This window comes from Betta splendens, chromosome 5 (assembly GCF_900634795.4).
Source record: "Betta splendens chromosome 5, fBetSpl5.4, whole genome shotgun sequence".
In the NCBI taxonomy this organism is placed as follows: Eukaryota; Metazoa; Chordata; class Actinopteri; order Anabantiformes; family Osphronemidae; genus Betta; species Betta splendens.
Window position 1 is genome coordinate 12548952 of NC_040885.2, and position 16886 is coordinate 12565837.

A 16886-nucleotide genomic window follows, 5' to 3' on the forward strand; every position below is an offset into this window, starting at 1 on the left:
ACCCAGGAGCGTTTGTCTCATATTTTCAGGCTTTTTTAGTAAATATTGAAGTAAATATTTAACATTTTATAGTAAAACTTTAGCTGAATGTAATATTCTAGCTGTGTTATATTCTACATTTAAGTTGGAGAACAGCTGATATACTACACTAGCAATGGATCTTTAACTGACTGTGATTTATGTGATTTAGTTTTTTTAATTCTTCATCTCATTTTATTTAATAAAATAAAAAAGCTCGTTGTTTGCTAAAAGCTGATGATACGTCTTAAGTGATGTCTGAAAGGGATTCGCCATTTCCGCTGTGCTATAACTAAGATGATCGTTGCCATATAAATAATGCCTCGCTGTGAGGAAGCAATATGAGAAGTGCTCATTCTATAAATGACCATTCATTCAAAAAATAAAACTTGTATGTGTGATGTAATAATAATCTTTCATTTGAATGCACAGAAGAAGTCACAATATACAGTTTATCATCTACAACATGTAGGTAATAAATTACAAAATTTAAACACACTTTTGCAACAGTCCAATTAAATCAATGCAAAGCACACTTTGTAGGCTTTTGTCCCATTGCAATAATTTTATTGTAATATAATTTACAACGTAGCATCTAAAGTTGATCACACCCAATACATGTCTGGATGTGTAGTCACAGTTTCATTATAGTCGAACGGATATTAGGTTAAAACATCATTCATTCATTCAAAACATCTTTGTCATAACTTGACTTTTTCTAAAACAATGTTTGAAGGAGTAAACGTGTTTATTTTTTTTGTAAACGATTCAACTTTGTGATAACAGTTAATGTGTAACTCAAACACCTGCAATGCTTTATTATGTCAATGACAAATGTGTACACAGTGATTTAGTCCATTTGTCCTTTGTGTTAATAGTATTAAGATTCACACTTCATTAATCCTAGATCAGGGTTTAAGGTTTGTCTGACTGAAGAGTGAAACATTCCTCTCATAGCTTCTGGCTGGAGATTCCTGAATTTGAAGAACAACTTCATTCATCATCTCTAAGCAATGCGGTTCTGGCATTAAACCCTGGAGGCTCAGCTTTCACATACAGGACCTCTTTCCATTAAACCAGCGACGCCTGAATGGAAATGAGTCGTAGTTCATGATGTGACTCTTGGCGAGTTAGAGACGACGAGATTTTTAGGTGGTCAGATTTCGCAACTATATCAACTTCCTGGTCGCGGGTGCGGTTTGACTTGACAGCACCCACGACTGGGATAGTCAAGTCCGCGTGACGATGTTGAACTTTCAAAATAAATCATCGTCCCCTTTCAAAATAAATAAAGTCAAATAGGAGACTAGTTTGAGGTTTGTTTTAACGAATGTTAAATGGTTTCTATTTTGACTATTACTGAATGAGTATCAGTTCTGTCCTTGCAATTTGTGAGTATTTTGTTCACTCAAACATGGGATTTCAAGCCATTATAATATCAAATATGATAATTTGTGCATTGGGCCAGTACTGTAATTATACAGACAATCAACAAATTTCTATTTATTATAGACCACAAATTCATTACGTCTACAAAAACACATAACTCCTTTCTGCTTTATCCCGTCGGGGGTCATGACAGCAAATAATTTGCATGGTAGATTTGGGATGTTTTTACATCGGATGCCCTGCCTGACACAACCCTTCTCTGAGGGGATTGAACCCACAACCTGGCCATACATTTACAAAAACAGATGGTTTTAAAATAAAATGAGACAAAACTTTTCACAACAAGTTCCTGATTAATCTGAATGATCAAATAAAACTGATGTCTTCAGCCCAGAGTAATTGTAAATACATTTAACCAGCCCTAGGATACAGTCTTGTGAAACTCCACAGGTGATTAAAACAGTAGAAAAGAAAAGACAGGTTGTGCCTAAAAAGTAACATATCTAGCTGTGAAACTGCTCTTACGTTTTATAAAGGAATGCAAATTTTCATCATATGAATTGTTGCATTGTTTAAATGGCACATTGTGGCTAAAGTCACACAATTTATTAATTTATTTATGTAAATAACTCATACTTCAGAGTCTATACTGTTTGTGCGTGTAGATGCTGATGACGTCAATGTTGGTCTCTGCGCGCTTTTATTTTGAAGCCGGTTTGTGACATCCCGTTTCATCCGCAGACCGCAGGACGTCCCAGTAGCTTGATGTAGTTCGGCGTCGGCGTGGACTTTGCGCCAGTTGCGCACACCGGCGGTCCCAGGTGAGCGAGCGGCCGAGGTCAGCGACAGAAGCAAACTCAGCCCGGAAAGATTTCTGACCCTGAGAGCGACGCGATGGGAGGTAAATCACACGAGGTAAGACCTATGTTCATTTATATAGATGGAGGGAAAACATCTGGACACATTCCTAATTATTTATAAATCCACAGCTGACGTTTACATTCCTGCACAGAGTGGGTTTTAACAGATTTAATACTAGCAGTGGTTTGAATGATGTAACCACAGTCATACTGACATTAAGGTGTCACCTTAAAGAGCCCTGCGTCTGCCTCTGTTCTCTGACAACTGGTTTTAGTGGCTTATTGATACTGAGAATAAAAAAACTACGAGCCGTTTATGCGATCTGATTCGTTGGTTTCGTGTTTCCTCTGTGAATCTTTTTCAGTGCGTGTCTGGAGTCTTGAACTGCTCCGTAGTTGCTTTACATGTTGCAGCAAGTCGTGTCGCGCCCCAAAGTGATATTATCTTAAATTCTGACACCTTTTTTTTGATCCAAAGTCCTTTCTACTTGTTTTTGTGCCTGTCAGATTTGTCTTTTGGCTGCAGACAAAAATAGCATTCACTTAATCACAAGTTGTGGGACATTTTTTTTTCGCTTACTCATGTTGTATTTAAGTTTAAACAAACTGTGAGCCTACGTCAGAAACACACACGAGCTCAAAAGCTGTGAATGAATCTCCGCTGCCCCGTTAAGCCCTTCTCTGTCGTCTCCCACAGAGCTTCTGCTGAGCGTCCGGAATGCTTTCTTCGAGGAACGCGTGTTGAGCACAGTGATCCGGGACGTGGAGATGGTCACTTGGGCGTCCTTGCTGACAGCATGCCTATGGATCCCACTGCATGGCACCTGGGGACAGCGCGCGTGCCCATCTCCTCCTCGCACGCTGGTGGACTTCACTGTAAAGTACACCATCCCCTACTTCCAGACAGGAAGTCCTATTCAGAACATAGTGGTCAACAGGGACAAGGATGACGGTAAGGGGGAGGTGTACGTTGGGAGCCGGAATGCGGTGGAGGCGGTCGACGCCGATTTAGGAAGCATCTGGCGACTCAAGACTGGACCCGTTGGTGACGCTGGATGTAAAACCTGCCAGGTGTGCGGCCTTAAGTCCGATCCTGACGAGCGGCTGGATACGGACAACGAGGTTTTACTGTTGGATCCTGATTTATTCCTCCTACCGTACTTGTATGTTTGTGGAAGCACTCAGCACGGGGGGTGCTTCTCTATTAACATCAACGTTTCAGAGCCCGAGCCACAGTGTTTATACAAAAAGGAGCAAAACTCTCCATCCAAGTGTCCAGACTGTCTGGCCAGTCCACTTGGCACCAAAGTCACCATCGCTGACGATGGAGCCACGTCGTTCTTCTTTGTGGCAAACTCTGTGGATGCCAGAGTAGCACAGAGATATCCCAGGAGGTCCATATCCGTGGTGAGGCCTCTTTCGACTGAAGATGGCTTTCAGCTGGTCACGGATGGCCTGACGGTGCTCCCCCATCTGCAGAACTCCTACAGGATTGATTATATTTACAGCTTCTCCACCAAAGAGCACGTCTACTTCCTGTCCCTGCAAAGAGAGAATCCCGACAAGGGCAATTCAACGTTCCAGACTCGCCTGGGACGGCTGCCGATAATAAGTCCCGAGGCGTGGATGTACCGGGAGGTGGTCCTGGAGTGCCGGTACGAGCCCAAGCGCAGGAGGAGGCGCAGGGAGGCTTTCAAGGACGTCGTATTCAACGGGCTGCAGGCGGCGCACTACGGGCCCGTGGGGCGGGACTTGGCCGGCGAGCTGGGGCTGGACGAGACGGAGGACATGCTGTACGGGGTGTTCGCCGAGGTGGACGCTCGCGGACAGGCTCGGAGGAACTCGGCCCTGTGCGCCTTCTCTCTGCCCAAAGTCAACTACGCCATCGATAAAGGTGTGGAGGACTGCTGCAGCAGGGGCACGGAGCAGCTGTCCAGAGGCCTCTGCCATTTCCAGCCCTGCGAGAGCTGCCCGCACGAGGTGAGACCCAAAGGTCAAAGGTCGCCCCAAACAGGAAGTGACCTGCTCAGACAAACACGCGGTGTGAGTCACCTGCGATCGCATCGGAGCTGTTTCTCATTTTGCTTTTTTAAAGTTTCTCGAGGACAGGAAATTCTATATCATAAAATCTATGACAGTACACAGAGCAAATATTGACTGTGAGGAGTGTAAGAGAGCAGGGCCCCATGGGAAAAAGCGGGCGGGGCCGTGAGTCAGTAATGTGACCTGCCTGTTGCCACACGGTTTCTGTGCTCTGCTGAGTTTCAGTCTGTCTCCTTTCAAGAGCGGCCGCTGTTTGGAGAGCAGAGGTTTGCTGCGAAAGCTGCTTTAAATCAGATGGGATCCGTTTTTCTGCGCTGATATGCTGCCAGATACATAAACATGATGTAAACAAACTTCACTAATCCCGTCCAAAGCACCTTCGCTGTGCGTTCGGCTGCTCTTTACAGTAACTAAAAGGTGCGGCCCTTCCCTTTTACAGAGTTCACGCTGTGTGTGTACAGGAATGCGAGCCAACAAACACAAGTTATAAATCCCGCTGATAAAAATGTGGAATTCCAGGGGGAGGAACTGTATTGGCTCATATCAGGCCATCTTCATTTGAAGTATTAGCAACCAGATTGAAGGAGGAGGTGGGAAGGACTCATTCTTAACCAGTGGATGAAGTCGTCATTTCTGGAACTGAGTCTGTGTGTGTGTGTGTGTGTGTGTGTGTGTGTGTGTGTGTGTGTGTGTGTGTGTGTGTGTGTGTGTGTGTGTGTGTGTGTGAGACCACATCATTTACTGTGGACACCAGGAGTGAAACCCTCAAACAGATTAAGTGACATTAACGTGAGGCACTGGGATCGTGGGAGGCAAACTGGGCAGGCTGGGGCAGGTCGGCGGTGGAATGTTTACCGCTGGTCTGCCGCGCTGCCTTTCTCTTTTAATAATTGCTTTTCACAAAGGGTCCAGGTCCAGTGTTACCGCCCCTGGGAGGCAGTGCCACAGTTCATACGCAGAGCGTTTATGGCCTCGTTACTCCCGCAGTTAAGACGTATAGTGTTTGAAGTCAGCGCTTCCTCTTCACTGGACTCAGGCTTCGCTGTGTGTCTCCTCCCATGTGTTCTCATGATGCCCAGAGCTCGGGGGATAACGACAAGTGCAAAGACGTGCCCACTCTGGTGTCAAAGCCGTACTACAGAGTGGACCTGTTCAACAGGCAGATGAGAGACGTGCTGTTCACTGCTGTCCTGGTCACGACCACTGGGAAGCACACGCTGGGCCACTTCGGCACCTCTGACGGCCGGATGCTGCAGGTAAACGAAGCTCACGTTCTTCTGGGAGCGTTTCTTCGTTGTCGCTGTCAGCTGATCAAAGCTGTGTCTGCTTTAGTTGGTCCTCACCACATACAGGCCTGTTGTCTTTGCCAACTACTCTCTGGGCGACGCTGCCGTCTCCAGGACAGCAGCCGTGTACTCGAACGCCTCACTCCTCTTCGTAGTGGGAAATAAGGTAGGTTCCGTCGTGTCCTCTGGTTCTAGTTCGCCTCGTGTGGTTCCTCATGTCCAGCTCACTGCACTGCTCTATTGCTCTCTGGAAGATGTTCAGAGTTCCGTCTGCAGGACCCGGCTGTGCACATTTCCAGACGTGCTCCGTGTGTTTGACGGCCCCGCGCTTCATGCAGTGCGGCTGGTGCTCAGGAACCTGCTCCCGGCAGTGGGAGTGCTCCTCCGAATGGAGCAACGAGTCCTGCGCCCCGGTTCTAACGGAGGTATTTCTGTTCTTAGGACCCGTAACTCAATTACTCTGCTACTGTACGTGGGCTGAGAAAGCAGATACTGAATGCACCGGCTGCTTTTCTGTAGTTCTTCCCGAAGGCGGCGCCCGCTGGTGGTCAGACGGTCCTCACGCTCTGCGGCCGGGACTTCCAGTCCCCTCAGCGGCCCGCCATCGTGAGCGGGTCGACCCACGTGGTCGGCGCCGGCCCGGGGGGCTCGTGTGCCGTCCTGCCTGAGAGGAGCAGCAGCGAAGTGTGAGTACGAGACTGCCGCCAGTGCGGAGCCCGATGTCCACGCGCTCTCACAGACAGTCACTCGTCACTCATTCATTGCAGCCTGATATGCAAGATTAAAGGGACCAAACCAAACCCGGACCTTAACATCACGCTGGACGTGCACGAGAGGGCAGTGGAGGGCTCCTACTCCATCCAAGGCTCCACTTGGATGCCTGGCTTTTCATTAGTGGTGAGACTGGCATTTTTACAGTAATATATCAACAAAGCTATTCCTAATATGATATTTATTTGCGGGAAGGCAACATGCATTAAAGCGATGGCCTGTTGATACTTATCAGGAGCCTGTTATAACTGATATCACACCCGGTTATGGACCCGTGTTTGGAGGAACAGCGGTTACAATCACAGGCAGATATTTGGACTCTGGGACCGACAGGACCGTCTTCATTGGTGATAAACAGTGCAGGTACTGACTACTGCCACTTCAGATAACATGTTTTTATCATCGTGTTCATGTTCATGCATGTTCTCCGAGTAATGCCTGGGATTGTGTATTACCTCCAGCATTCCTGGAGGAAATGGGGATTTGTCTTCAATTGTTTGCCAAACAGCAGCTGCCGCGGGTGTCGGGAAGGTGCCGGTGAAAATGGTCATTGACACTTTGCAAGCAGCCTCGGCTTCTACGTTCTTCTACAAGTCGAACCCCGTCGTGACCTCCGTGCATCCGCTCTGCAGTTTCAAAAGGTAGGAAACGCTCCCAAGTCGGCAGTGCTTCAAATTCCAGGGTGAACCGTAACGTTTGAACGTTGCCCAATAACGGCCTACTTCACTGTCATCCAGCGGCTCCACGCTGCTGATAGAAGGTCACAACCTCCACTCTGCCCACAAAATAGTGGTTCAGTACACCTCCAAAAGTCTCCCGCATCCCCTCTATCAGGTAAGCTGACATTTGATCCTTATGGCTCATAACATATAGGCCCGAAGCGAAACTGAACCGCACTCAATGCGTAGCCACCCACACATTCTTCACCCAGGTCTGCAACGGCACAGTGAACGCCACGCACGCCGAGTGTCTGGCTCCGGCCTTTCAGGAGGAAATGCCCGAGGACAAGTCTGACGCGGGAAATATTTCCATCCACATGGACGGAAAACGCGACCTGTGGACGAGACGCTTCGACTACCACCCCGACGCCGTCATCATTCCCTTTGAAAGCGATGACAACGAATTAGTTTTAAAGCTGGGAGACACCGAGGTTTCAATGCACGTATGTTTCCCGTCATGTCTTTGTTTGCATTGACAACACTTGCGTCTTTTTTTTTTTTTGCATACTTCAAGCCTTTTACTGTTTTTTAACATGAAACAGCATAACCACCTAAAGACAGCGAGCACGTGCATGAAGATCACCATGACCGTCGGCGACGTGCCCTGCAACGCTCAGGTCCTGCTGAACGTGCTGACCTGCAGGATCCCCAAGAGCGTGGAGGTCCCCAGTGGGGGGTTACCTGTCAGGGTAGGAGCCCGACTCCCTCGGCTCTGCTCACGGATGAGATGAGCTGGAGAATAACCTTGAGTTCCGCCGTTGTAGGTGTCTGTGAACGGGAAGGTGTACGACGTGGGCACAGTGGTGCGTAGCGGCCACAACAACGCCGTGTTAGTGGGCATCGTGCTGGGCATCGTCGGTGCTCTGGTCCTGGGGGCCGCCCTGGCTTTACTCATAATGAAGCATCTAAGAAAGAAAAAGAGAGGTGAGAAACGTCTCATCATAACTGCCATTAACAATACTGGTTGAAGGAATTTCCCTATATCTGATATCTGTGCCTGATTTTCTTTGATCAAACCTCCTTCAGCCAATGTGGAGAATCGTTTGTCAGCCACGCTTTCACGGACCCGCATGGGCAGCAACAACGACTTCGCGCTGTCCGGAGACTACAGACGAGGTGAGTGTGAGACATAATTACCCCTCTGGGGTTAATAAAGTTTTTTTGAATCTTAAATCTTGAAAATAGGTTAAAAGCAGCAATAACAAAACCCTTTCAAATCTCCAACTCTCCGTTCTGTGCGCTGCTGCTGTAGGTTTGTCTAGTCAGAATTCCGGCTCAGGGGGAATGGCCTTCCAAGGGCTTCTATACGCTGCCAGCCACGACCATCTCGACGTTCCCGTCCCACGGGACAACATCTCCATGGTCAGTCTGAGTGCCGAGCTGCTGGAAGAGGTGAAAGATGTGCTGATCCCCGCCGACATGCTCCGAATTGACGACATTCAGATTATTGGCAAAGGTAAAAATGAAACTTTATAAAAATGCATCCTTTCTTTTTGCCTGTTTTTGTTTTTTCTAATTATTCCTCTCACGCAGGCCACTTTGGGACGGTGTATCACGGGTACCTGATAGACAGCAACAAGCAAGAGACCCACTGTGCTGTTAAATCACTGAACCGTATGTGACCAGCCAGGGTTTCGTCTTCATATGAGCTCACATTCAGTGGACGTGTGGGTGTAACGCTGTGTCTTTATGAGCAGGAATCACAGACTTGGGGGAGGTGGACCAGTTCCTCAGAGAAGGCATCATCATGAAGGGTTTCCACCACCCCAACATCCTGTCTCTGCTGGGCATCATGCTCCCTAAAGAAGGGCTCCCCCTGGTGGTCCTGCCGTACATGAAGCACGGAGACGTGCGTCACTTCATCCGTTCGGAGAAAAGGGTGAGTTACGTAACTCCCCGAACCAGTAGAGTCATGACTGTGAATGTTTGCTTTTCTAACCTGGCAGAAAATTACCAGTGCCAGACGATGAATAGTGGTGTTGACAGCGTTGTTTTCTGCAGAACCCGACGGTCAAAGACCTCATAGGGTTTGGCCTCCAGGTTGCCAGGGGGATGGAATATTTAGCCCAGAAGAAGTTTGTGCACAGAGACCTTGCCGCACGTAACTGCATGTGAGTGAGTTCATGTTCTGACTGCAGGTCCAATCAGAGCTGTCCTCTTATCTCCGGCTTCTTGTTCCTTTCGTTTCCAGGCTGGACGAGAACTTCACGGTGAAGGTGGCCGATTTCGGCATGGCGCGGGACATTTACGACAAAGAGTACTACAGCATTCAAGATCACAAACGGGCGAGGCTGCCGGTGAAGTGGATGGCCATCGAAAGTCTGCAGACACAGAAGTTCACCACCAAGTCTGACGTGGTGAGAGCATCTCCTCCAGGCCGCGGGGACGCGCGCGCATCCAATATTTAACTCTTGTTACTGACCTTCTAGTGGTCGTACGGCATCCTGATGTGGGAGCTGCTGACCAGAGGGGCCAGTCCGTATCCAAACGTGGACCCCTACGACATCACGCACTTCCTGTTGAAGGGACGCCGGCTTCCGCAGCCACAGTTTTGCCCCGACGACCTGTAAGAGCCGCGCCAGCGCTCGAGGAACCGCTCCTACTGTACGTCTGCTGTAGCGCTAACGTCTCTCATTCCGCAGCTACGCGGTCATGCTGGCGTGTTGGGACCCGGAGCCCGAGCACAGGCCTGGCTTCCACAGCCTGGTTACAGAAGTACAACACATCCTGTCCTGTCTGGCAGGAGAGCACTACATCGATCTGAAGGTCACGTACGTGAACTTGGACCAGCCCAGGCCGTACCCGGCGCTGACCGGGTCTGCGGACGAGGCGGAGGACTCCGACTTGGAGATAGAAAGCTACGCCACCAGCCTTCTGCCGCAGGCGTAGGGGAGGAAGAGCCGACGCCGGCGTCCTCAGAACTGTGTCTGCGGGTGTACGTTCACTGACGGCACTGAAACTGACACCCGCTGCTGCAGGAAAAAACACTGATAGTTCTCCGTTTAGGTGGAAGTGGATGTAATGTAATTGTGACTTAATGATTGTAACATGAGCTTCAGGTATCAGATTGGTCAGACTTAATATTTGTCTCTCAGAGTGTGAGAGCGCTGACTCATGCTCAGGGGTCAGCTGTCCTGCCATAATGTGTAGTGGAAGTATACGCAACACAAAATAAGTGAATAACTAAACAAGAGGGAGTTTTTCTGCACTAGTCGCAAATCATCTGCAGCTGCAGCAGGAAGCACCTGTAGTGTTGATTCTTACCAGCAGAGAGCAACAGATGCCTCCTTCTGATGCTGTAGCACAGTAGCGCTCGGTGCTGCAGTGATGAAGGTGTTACATAAGCAGAAGCACTAGTAACTCGCTTATTTCTGACATGTCCACACAACAGCCTGTTTTAACTCATTCCTCCTTTCCCACATGCAGGTAAATCCTTTCCACAGTTGATAAAACCAGCAGAGGCGTCTTAAACGTACGCACTGATTCTTTTTATACTTTTCTGAGCTGATTTTTTCTACATACTTGATTTTCCGTTTTTGGTGCAGTTCCTTCCCTGCAGATTGAACTTGTGTTCTTCTTTTGTTGCACTGTAAATATTATTTTTGTACCAGCAGAAGGTTTTTTACACATAATTGCCTCTCAAATATGTCAACAAATGAAACCTGTCTCTGTTTCCCTTGAATAAATACTGCCAAGTTATAGCCACAGCCTTAAAAAATGGGCAAATTCTTGCTGCAGAAGCCACAGGAAAGAAAATCTGATAACATGTTGGTAACAAGGCAGAGAGAATGTACAAAGGTTGTTCGTCATACTCGCTCATCAAAGCCAGTGAGAGAGAACCTGGTGAGTGCAGTGACACAGGTGTGACGCAGTATAACGTTCTCTGCCAGGTAGATGAGAGGAGGCTGAGCCACAACGCAGCCCGGTGCCTAATCTATGCATCCGCCATTCGTAATATCCTGTGAATAATTCATGGCTGTAAAACCTGAAATTTCTGTCCCTGTAGGTATTGGAAAAGGTGGTTGATGAACTGTGATTGCACAGTTTCGGGTTTCAGGACAACTCTGTAGCAGGCGTTTTATAAAGCAGCTGTTGGGAACCACGCGGTGAACCGTCAGCTCTGCTCACAAGCCCAGATCAGGTGAAAACTTTAGAGTGAGTATCAGAAAATGAGGACCAGATGCTTCCATGGAGCAGGATTCATACTGAAGAACAGTTTCTACAGAGAAGAATCATTAAGTAAAGATTCAACTGAGAATCAATGAACCCACATTTCTCTCAGAACGAACTGCACCACATTCTGTATGTTGCATCGCTCTCTCTCCCTCTCTCTCTCTCTCTCTCACACACACACACACACACACACACACACACACACACACACACACACACACACACACACACATATGCGAGGGGTCTGGTCTAAAATTCCTTCTGTTGTCTTCAACCGTATATATTTATAAATATTTTACACATTTTTTTCACACTGCCTTCCTTTGAAGCAGGGTTTGGGTGAAATCTGTGAAACAGCAAATATCATAGAGCAGCTGTTGTGTGATCCATGACAAACTGGACACGGCGAAAACTGCAGCTAACAGTTTCCTGTCAGGACTAAAATTCTGATTAGAGCAGGCGCAAGGTTGGAAATGTAAATTCTCCTGTAAATTATTAAGAATGGAACGTTGTAAAGGTGAAGTGGGGGGTTCCAGGGTTTCTATCTATTTAAAGTGGGCATCTTGTGTCCCAAAGACAGATAACGTTGGCTTGTGTCGTAATCGAAGCTCAGTCCCCAGCGTGAAATGTCATTTAAAAGATAAAGAGAAACTTCTCGTGCAAAATGTCTTGCAAGTCTTTTTCACATTTTTGTTCTCTGCGTTGAATCCTCCGTCCTTGAGCCTCTATACCATCAGTAAATACCTGAATAGCGAGGCAATCTTCCTCCCTCTGCCTTGCACTTCTCCATTGTTGCGCTGCATTCAGAGGGAGGGTGAAGAGCTGGGAGGTCACAGATGGAGAGAAGTGTTGTGTTTGTTCCCGTCTCTGCTCTCTGAGTGAATATCTCCACAGATGGGATTATATTGAAAGGCGAACACAAATTTGCAGAGCAATGAAAGCGCTTCAACGGCACAAGGCCACACGAGGTACATAGCTCACTGGACTTGTGGAGAGTTTCCATCATGTGTCCTGCTATTAGTGCAACTGAGTATTTTCTTAAAATCATTTTTCGTTGCTTTAAACATTTATATTAAACGCAATTGCAAATATGTAAGTAAAGCAAATGCAAACAGAGACATCAGATATTTTCTGAGGTGTTGATCCAACTTTAAGTCTGAAGCACATTAGACAGTGAAAATGTTGCTGTGAGTTTATATGAATGTGTTGGACGTCATGACAAATGCACAAGATGCATCATTCACCAGCCTATTGATTTCCAGCCATAACAATCATTTTAAATAGACGATTAATGATTAATAAACATGATATAGTTTTACAATTAATATTAAAATCTAGTGAGGAACCAAGTGGTTTTATTAAGAAGCTGAAAAGTGAAGGTTAGAATATGTGCTTCCAAAAGTCTTGGAAAAATATCATATTTCTTGGGCCAGAGAGATTTGGCTTATTCTGATAAATGTTGGAGGATCCAAGACTTTCTGTGCGTCGTCAAATGAAAAAACAGAGGCGACCGTGTTGCTGGTCTAATTTACAGCAGACACTTCAAACATAGAATAAATGGGCATGAATACGTTTGACCATTATAGTCGATGTTTAGCACAAACCACTGTAAGCAACTGTTTGATGATTGAGACATTGACCCTGTTGATTGACAGTTTTTGAGCCCCAGCTATACATAATTTTTTTTTTCATTTAAATTTAGTTTTGCAAAACAGCCAGTTAGGCTTTAAACACACCCAGTTTGTTGCTATCATCAAAAACAGACTTTTAATTACCATAAACATAAATAAAATGCACAGAATTAGCAAATTACTGAAAACACTCGGCCGGACTTGTCATGAAGCCAATCAGAGGCAGATGGGGCATAGACGCCCGTGCTGAGGGAAATAAGCAGAGTGGAAAACCAACCAAATAATAAAAGGATGCTCCGCTTGATAACAGACACATTCACACAGAGGACGAGCAGGAAACAAGGCTGGTACCGAGCGTTCAAGCTGTCCCTCTCCTGTCTGCGTACGCCTCACTAACACTTTGCTCTGATAATGGTTTCAGCAACTTCAGATTGTAAAAGTCACACTTCAACATTTGCCGAGACTGCGTCAAGTTTTTAGTTTCACACCAGGCCTCAGCTTTGGAAGGAGCTCAACAGTATGCGATGCCTGGTGTGCACTGAAGTGGACTGACAAAATGTCCGACTACTGTCATATCATCCAGCATCATGCGCAATATGTCCTATTATTTCATATGTGTTGGGCTTCAACCATTTTACACAGCGTAGCGTTAAAGCGTTGAAGGATTTTAGACCTCTACCTACATGTAGGTAATTTAACCTGTTTGTATCTGACCTCCATGTCTGAGTGAAGCACCCAGAGAAAGCTAAATAAATCATGTCTACGAGGCTCCTCTGGAATCGGCATCCAACCCTTATAACCCCTATAAATCCCTACCAGCCTGTTATTCTGCAGCCGAAAAGCCACTGAGTCGCTGGTGTGAGTAACGCGTAAATGAAACCAGCGGAGATCAGTCGCGTTGGCCTCCGTCGGCAGCGTTTTGACAGACAGAAAATGTGGATAAGACAGATTTTCTGTTATGCTGATCTGTATTTGTCTTCCAAAAGCCCTGTTGTGGCTTGTGAGCCTGTTGCCATGGCGACCACCATTTGATGTCAGCGGTGTGTAGGAAGGCAGGGAGATATGGTTGGAAATTAGCAAACTGCTTTATGTACGTATTATAATCTATTCATAATTCTCATGCATGATGGCGCGCGTGTCGGGGGAATAAATAAAGCGCGTCTGAGAAACCAGCATTCATTCAAACATCGAGTAACCGTCGATGCTTCTTTCCCATGATTAATTTAAGAATTGTTATATTGCACATGCCTCAAACAGAATACTTAACTACGAAACACGCCCAATGCACAGCTTCTTTACCCATCGTCTCACTCAATTGTGTATTTTGCTCACAGTCTGTCTGGAGAATACGCTAATGATATGAATCACCACACGTACTTATTCAGTATTCAGGTGATGTATGTTAGTATATACATAGCATATATAATGTAGGACGCACTTATATATACTTTGTGCTGAGAGTTTGGTGCCTGTGCGAAACGTACAGCACATTAGTGGTTGTGTAAATAAAAATGTACAGCATAGTTGCAGCAATTACAGAAGGTCTCTCTGTGAAAGTGGTTGAGCGTCGCTGCACATGCGACGGCAGCCTCATAAACTCTGAATTAGCACAAGACAGAGAAAATGCCTCTCACGAGCGCAGGAGCTGCGGTAATTCACCAGAAGAGGAAGGCTTTGAAACCTGCCCTGAACACAGCGCTTCCCGTTCTGAGGCTGGGCTGATAATAAATGAGCTGGTACTGGCTGTTTGCGTTGACACGGGAATTGCAAATGCACCAGCACTTACAAACTTCTCAACGTTGCGGACATCCGGCCTCGCTCTGTTGTGGTAACTATGGTAACCTCAAAGAGCACCAAATGTTCTGCTTGAGGTGTGAGGGTATCATCTGTGACACGGCGCCGTCCTCCCAGCTGAAATTCACACAACTTCTCCAACTGAGCAGCGCCTTCATCTGCATCCTCATCATTTCCCCCTGGTGTTCACCCTGTCATTAGTGTTAGTGTTGGACTGGATGAACGCGTGATGCAGGTAATCACCGGGTAGAGACGCTTGAATTCAGGCCTGGAGACACTTGGTTTTTTCAAGTTAGCAGCAAAAAGTATCAGTCATCCAGCTTCTTTTGATTTGTTTGTTTTATTAAAGTCTTCCAACAAGACCTTTATTGTTTTATTTATGCACCTTCACTTAGGTGAGTTTTTGAACTGTTTACATATTAGATAATCCATTTTTGACAGTTTTCTTAGAAAGGTTTTTAAACATCTGATGTTACAACTGAGTAGGTCTCCGCTGATGCTCGGAAGACGCATGTCTCCACTACTTCAAAGGTTTCTATGGCAGACCCCATGACTATTGGTTTTGGTTTCCATGACAACTAAGTTGAACTATAAGTTGACTCATCTTTTACAAGCATGAGTAGTGGATGGTGGAGGAAAAATATGTTGGTCAGAAAATCATTTCAAAGCCATTCCTGCTCTGGAAAAACTGAATGTGCTCGCAGTGTCGTCTTGTTTAGAGGGATGTCGCACTCAATCCTGCTTTTATCCTCCATTTTAATGCTTTATTCTGTTATTTAAATTGTTTCATAAGGCCTAAACGTGTTCTAGACGTCTAGATGAGAAGACAAACATGCTGCAGCTGTGAAGCCGGGGAGTCACTCGCTCCATTCATGGACTTGAAATGTTGGCTTAACTAGATGCAGCCATGGTAACATAGGGATGAGCAGAGGAGCACAGTGAGCTGCCAGCTTTGTGATGCAGATTCCACTTTTGCCTGTGATTCCACTGCGTGCGATTCCACTGTGTGACAGGACTGAGTAGCCTTCTTGTGGCTTGCTGATCAAATCACAGTGGAGTATGAGATTACGGAGCATGAGGCATGTGGGGAGGAATCAGAGGCCGACTTCTGTGTCATGGCTTGACCTCGTTCGAAATCATAGCTGTAGCTCTGCATGTTCTAAGGCTGAGGAGCAGCTGTAGAGAAGTTGTTGATGAGAGTCATTCATGAACCACACTGTCAGTGGTTTGATTATTTTTGAGTGTGTATAAATTATAAAATATTATAATTTAACAAATATAATCTCAATATAAACGTAAATAAAAAGAAATGCATCTGTAACTGACAATAGTTTAAAGTAATTACCTAATGTAATGCACAGTTTGTCACACATCGTTGTGAAGCCAGACTTGACTCTCGTCAGGTTACTTCAAACCTCTTCAGGCTTCTTTGAGCCGTGAACGATCCTCACAGACACGTTATTGATCCTTGAAATGAGATTCGTACGAGCAAAACGACTTTTCGTCCACTTTCGTCTGTAAAATGACGCCAAACACGGCAATATCTATATCCCTTAAGAGGCTGTTGCTATGGTGACAGAGCACTGGAATTGTGGATGTCAAGGACAGTTTTGCTTTTGTGGCAAGCACACGGGCGCACAATTAGAGAACGCACACACGTAAACAGGGGGTTTGTGCAGATGCAGCGTCTGCCGGGCCTTGGACTTCCTCGACCCGGCGCCGGGAGATGTCCTGTCACTTGTGACTGGTTCAGGATGTGGATACCCCCTTTTATCTGAAGAACATCCAAACGCCGGCTGTACCTGATACAAGCTCCCCACCTCTTCACTTGCTTTGGTGAATAATTGCTTTTGATCCACCGATGCTTCTGTATTATTGAAGTTATATATTCATATTTCAACATTTGTCTTTTGATCCGCGTTCCGTTCCAGGTTCACTCGTCTCCCTCGGTGACTGCGAGAGACTTTTTGCATTTAAACTTCCACAGGTGAGAAGTGTTCCACTGTCTCCTACAGCGGAGGCTTTGATGAGGATCATGAGCCTCCCACTCGAATGTAATGACAGTGATGTAACGGATTCCGGGCCTCATGTTTGTGATACAGCGTACGTTGTGCGGAGAGAAGCGGCGCTCTGGAGTCAGACAGGAGCGAGTAGGTGGCTTTGTGGGAAGGTGGGGAACAGGTTAAAGATGCTCCACCGCTC

The 16886-nt window shown here is 46.4% G+C and overlaps 1 protein-coding gene across 1 annotated transcript; it reads left to right on the forward strand.

The window, feature by feature from the left end:
• Positions 1–2189: 2189 nt before the first annotated feature.
• LOC114856141 (macrophage-stimulating protein receptor-like) lies at positions 2190–10601 on the forward strand. Its single transcript, XM_029151850.3, has 21 exons — positions 2190–2322; positions 2965–4247; positions 5390–5566; positions 5643–5762; positions 5851–6021; positions 6116–6282; positions 6364–6493; positions 6603–6730; positions 6829–7008; positions 7105–7201; positions 7299–7529; positions 7629–7775; positions 7851–8010; positions 8113–8202; positions 8339–8542; positions 8620–8700; positions 8784–8965; positions 9088–9197; positions 9278–9443; positions 9516–9652; positions 9729–10601. The coding sequence occupies exons 2-21, from the start codon at positions 3036–3038 to the stop codon at positions 9973–9975; spliced, it is 4137 nt and encodes a 1378-aa protein (XP_029007683.1). The 5' UTR covers positions 2190–2322; positions 2965–3035; the 3' UTR covers positions 9976–10601.
• Positions 10602–16886: the final 6285 nt, after the last annotated feature.

What these genes read in the sequence shown, in the direction of transcription:
- LOC114856141 (XM_029151850.3), top strand. Translation starts at nt 3,036, where the DNA reads ATGGTCACTTGGGCGTCCTTGCTGACAGCATGCCTATGGATCCCACTG. An exon ending in CTGACGGCCGGATGCTGCAG is followed by an intron (nt 5,567 to 5,642) that starts GTAAACGAAGCT and finishes TGTCTGCTTTAG; the next exon opens with TTGGTCCTCACCACATACAG. An exon ending in TGCTGTTAAATCACTGAACC is followed by an intron (nt 8,701 to 8,783) that starts GTATGTGACCAG and finishes CTTTATGAGCAG; the next exon opens with GAATCACAGACTTGGGGGAG.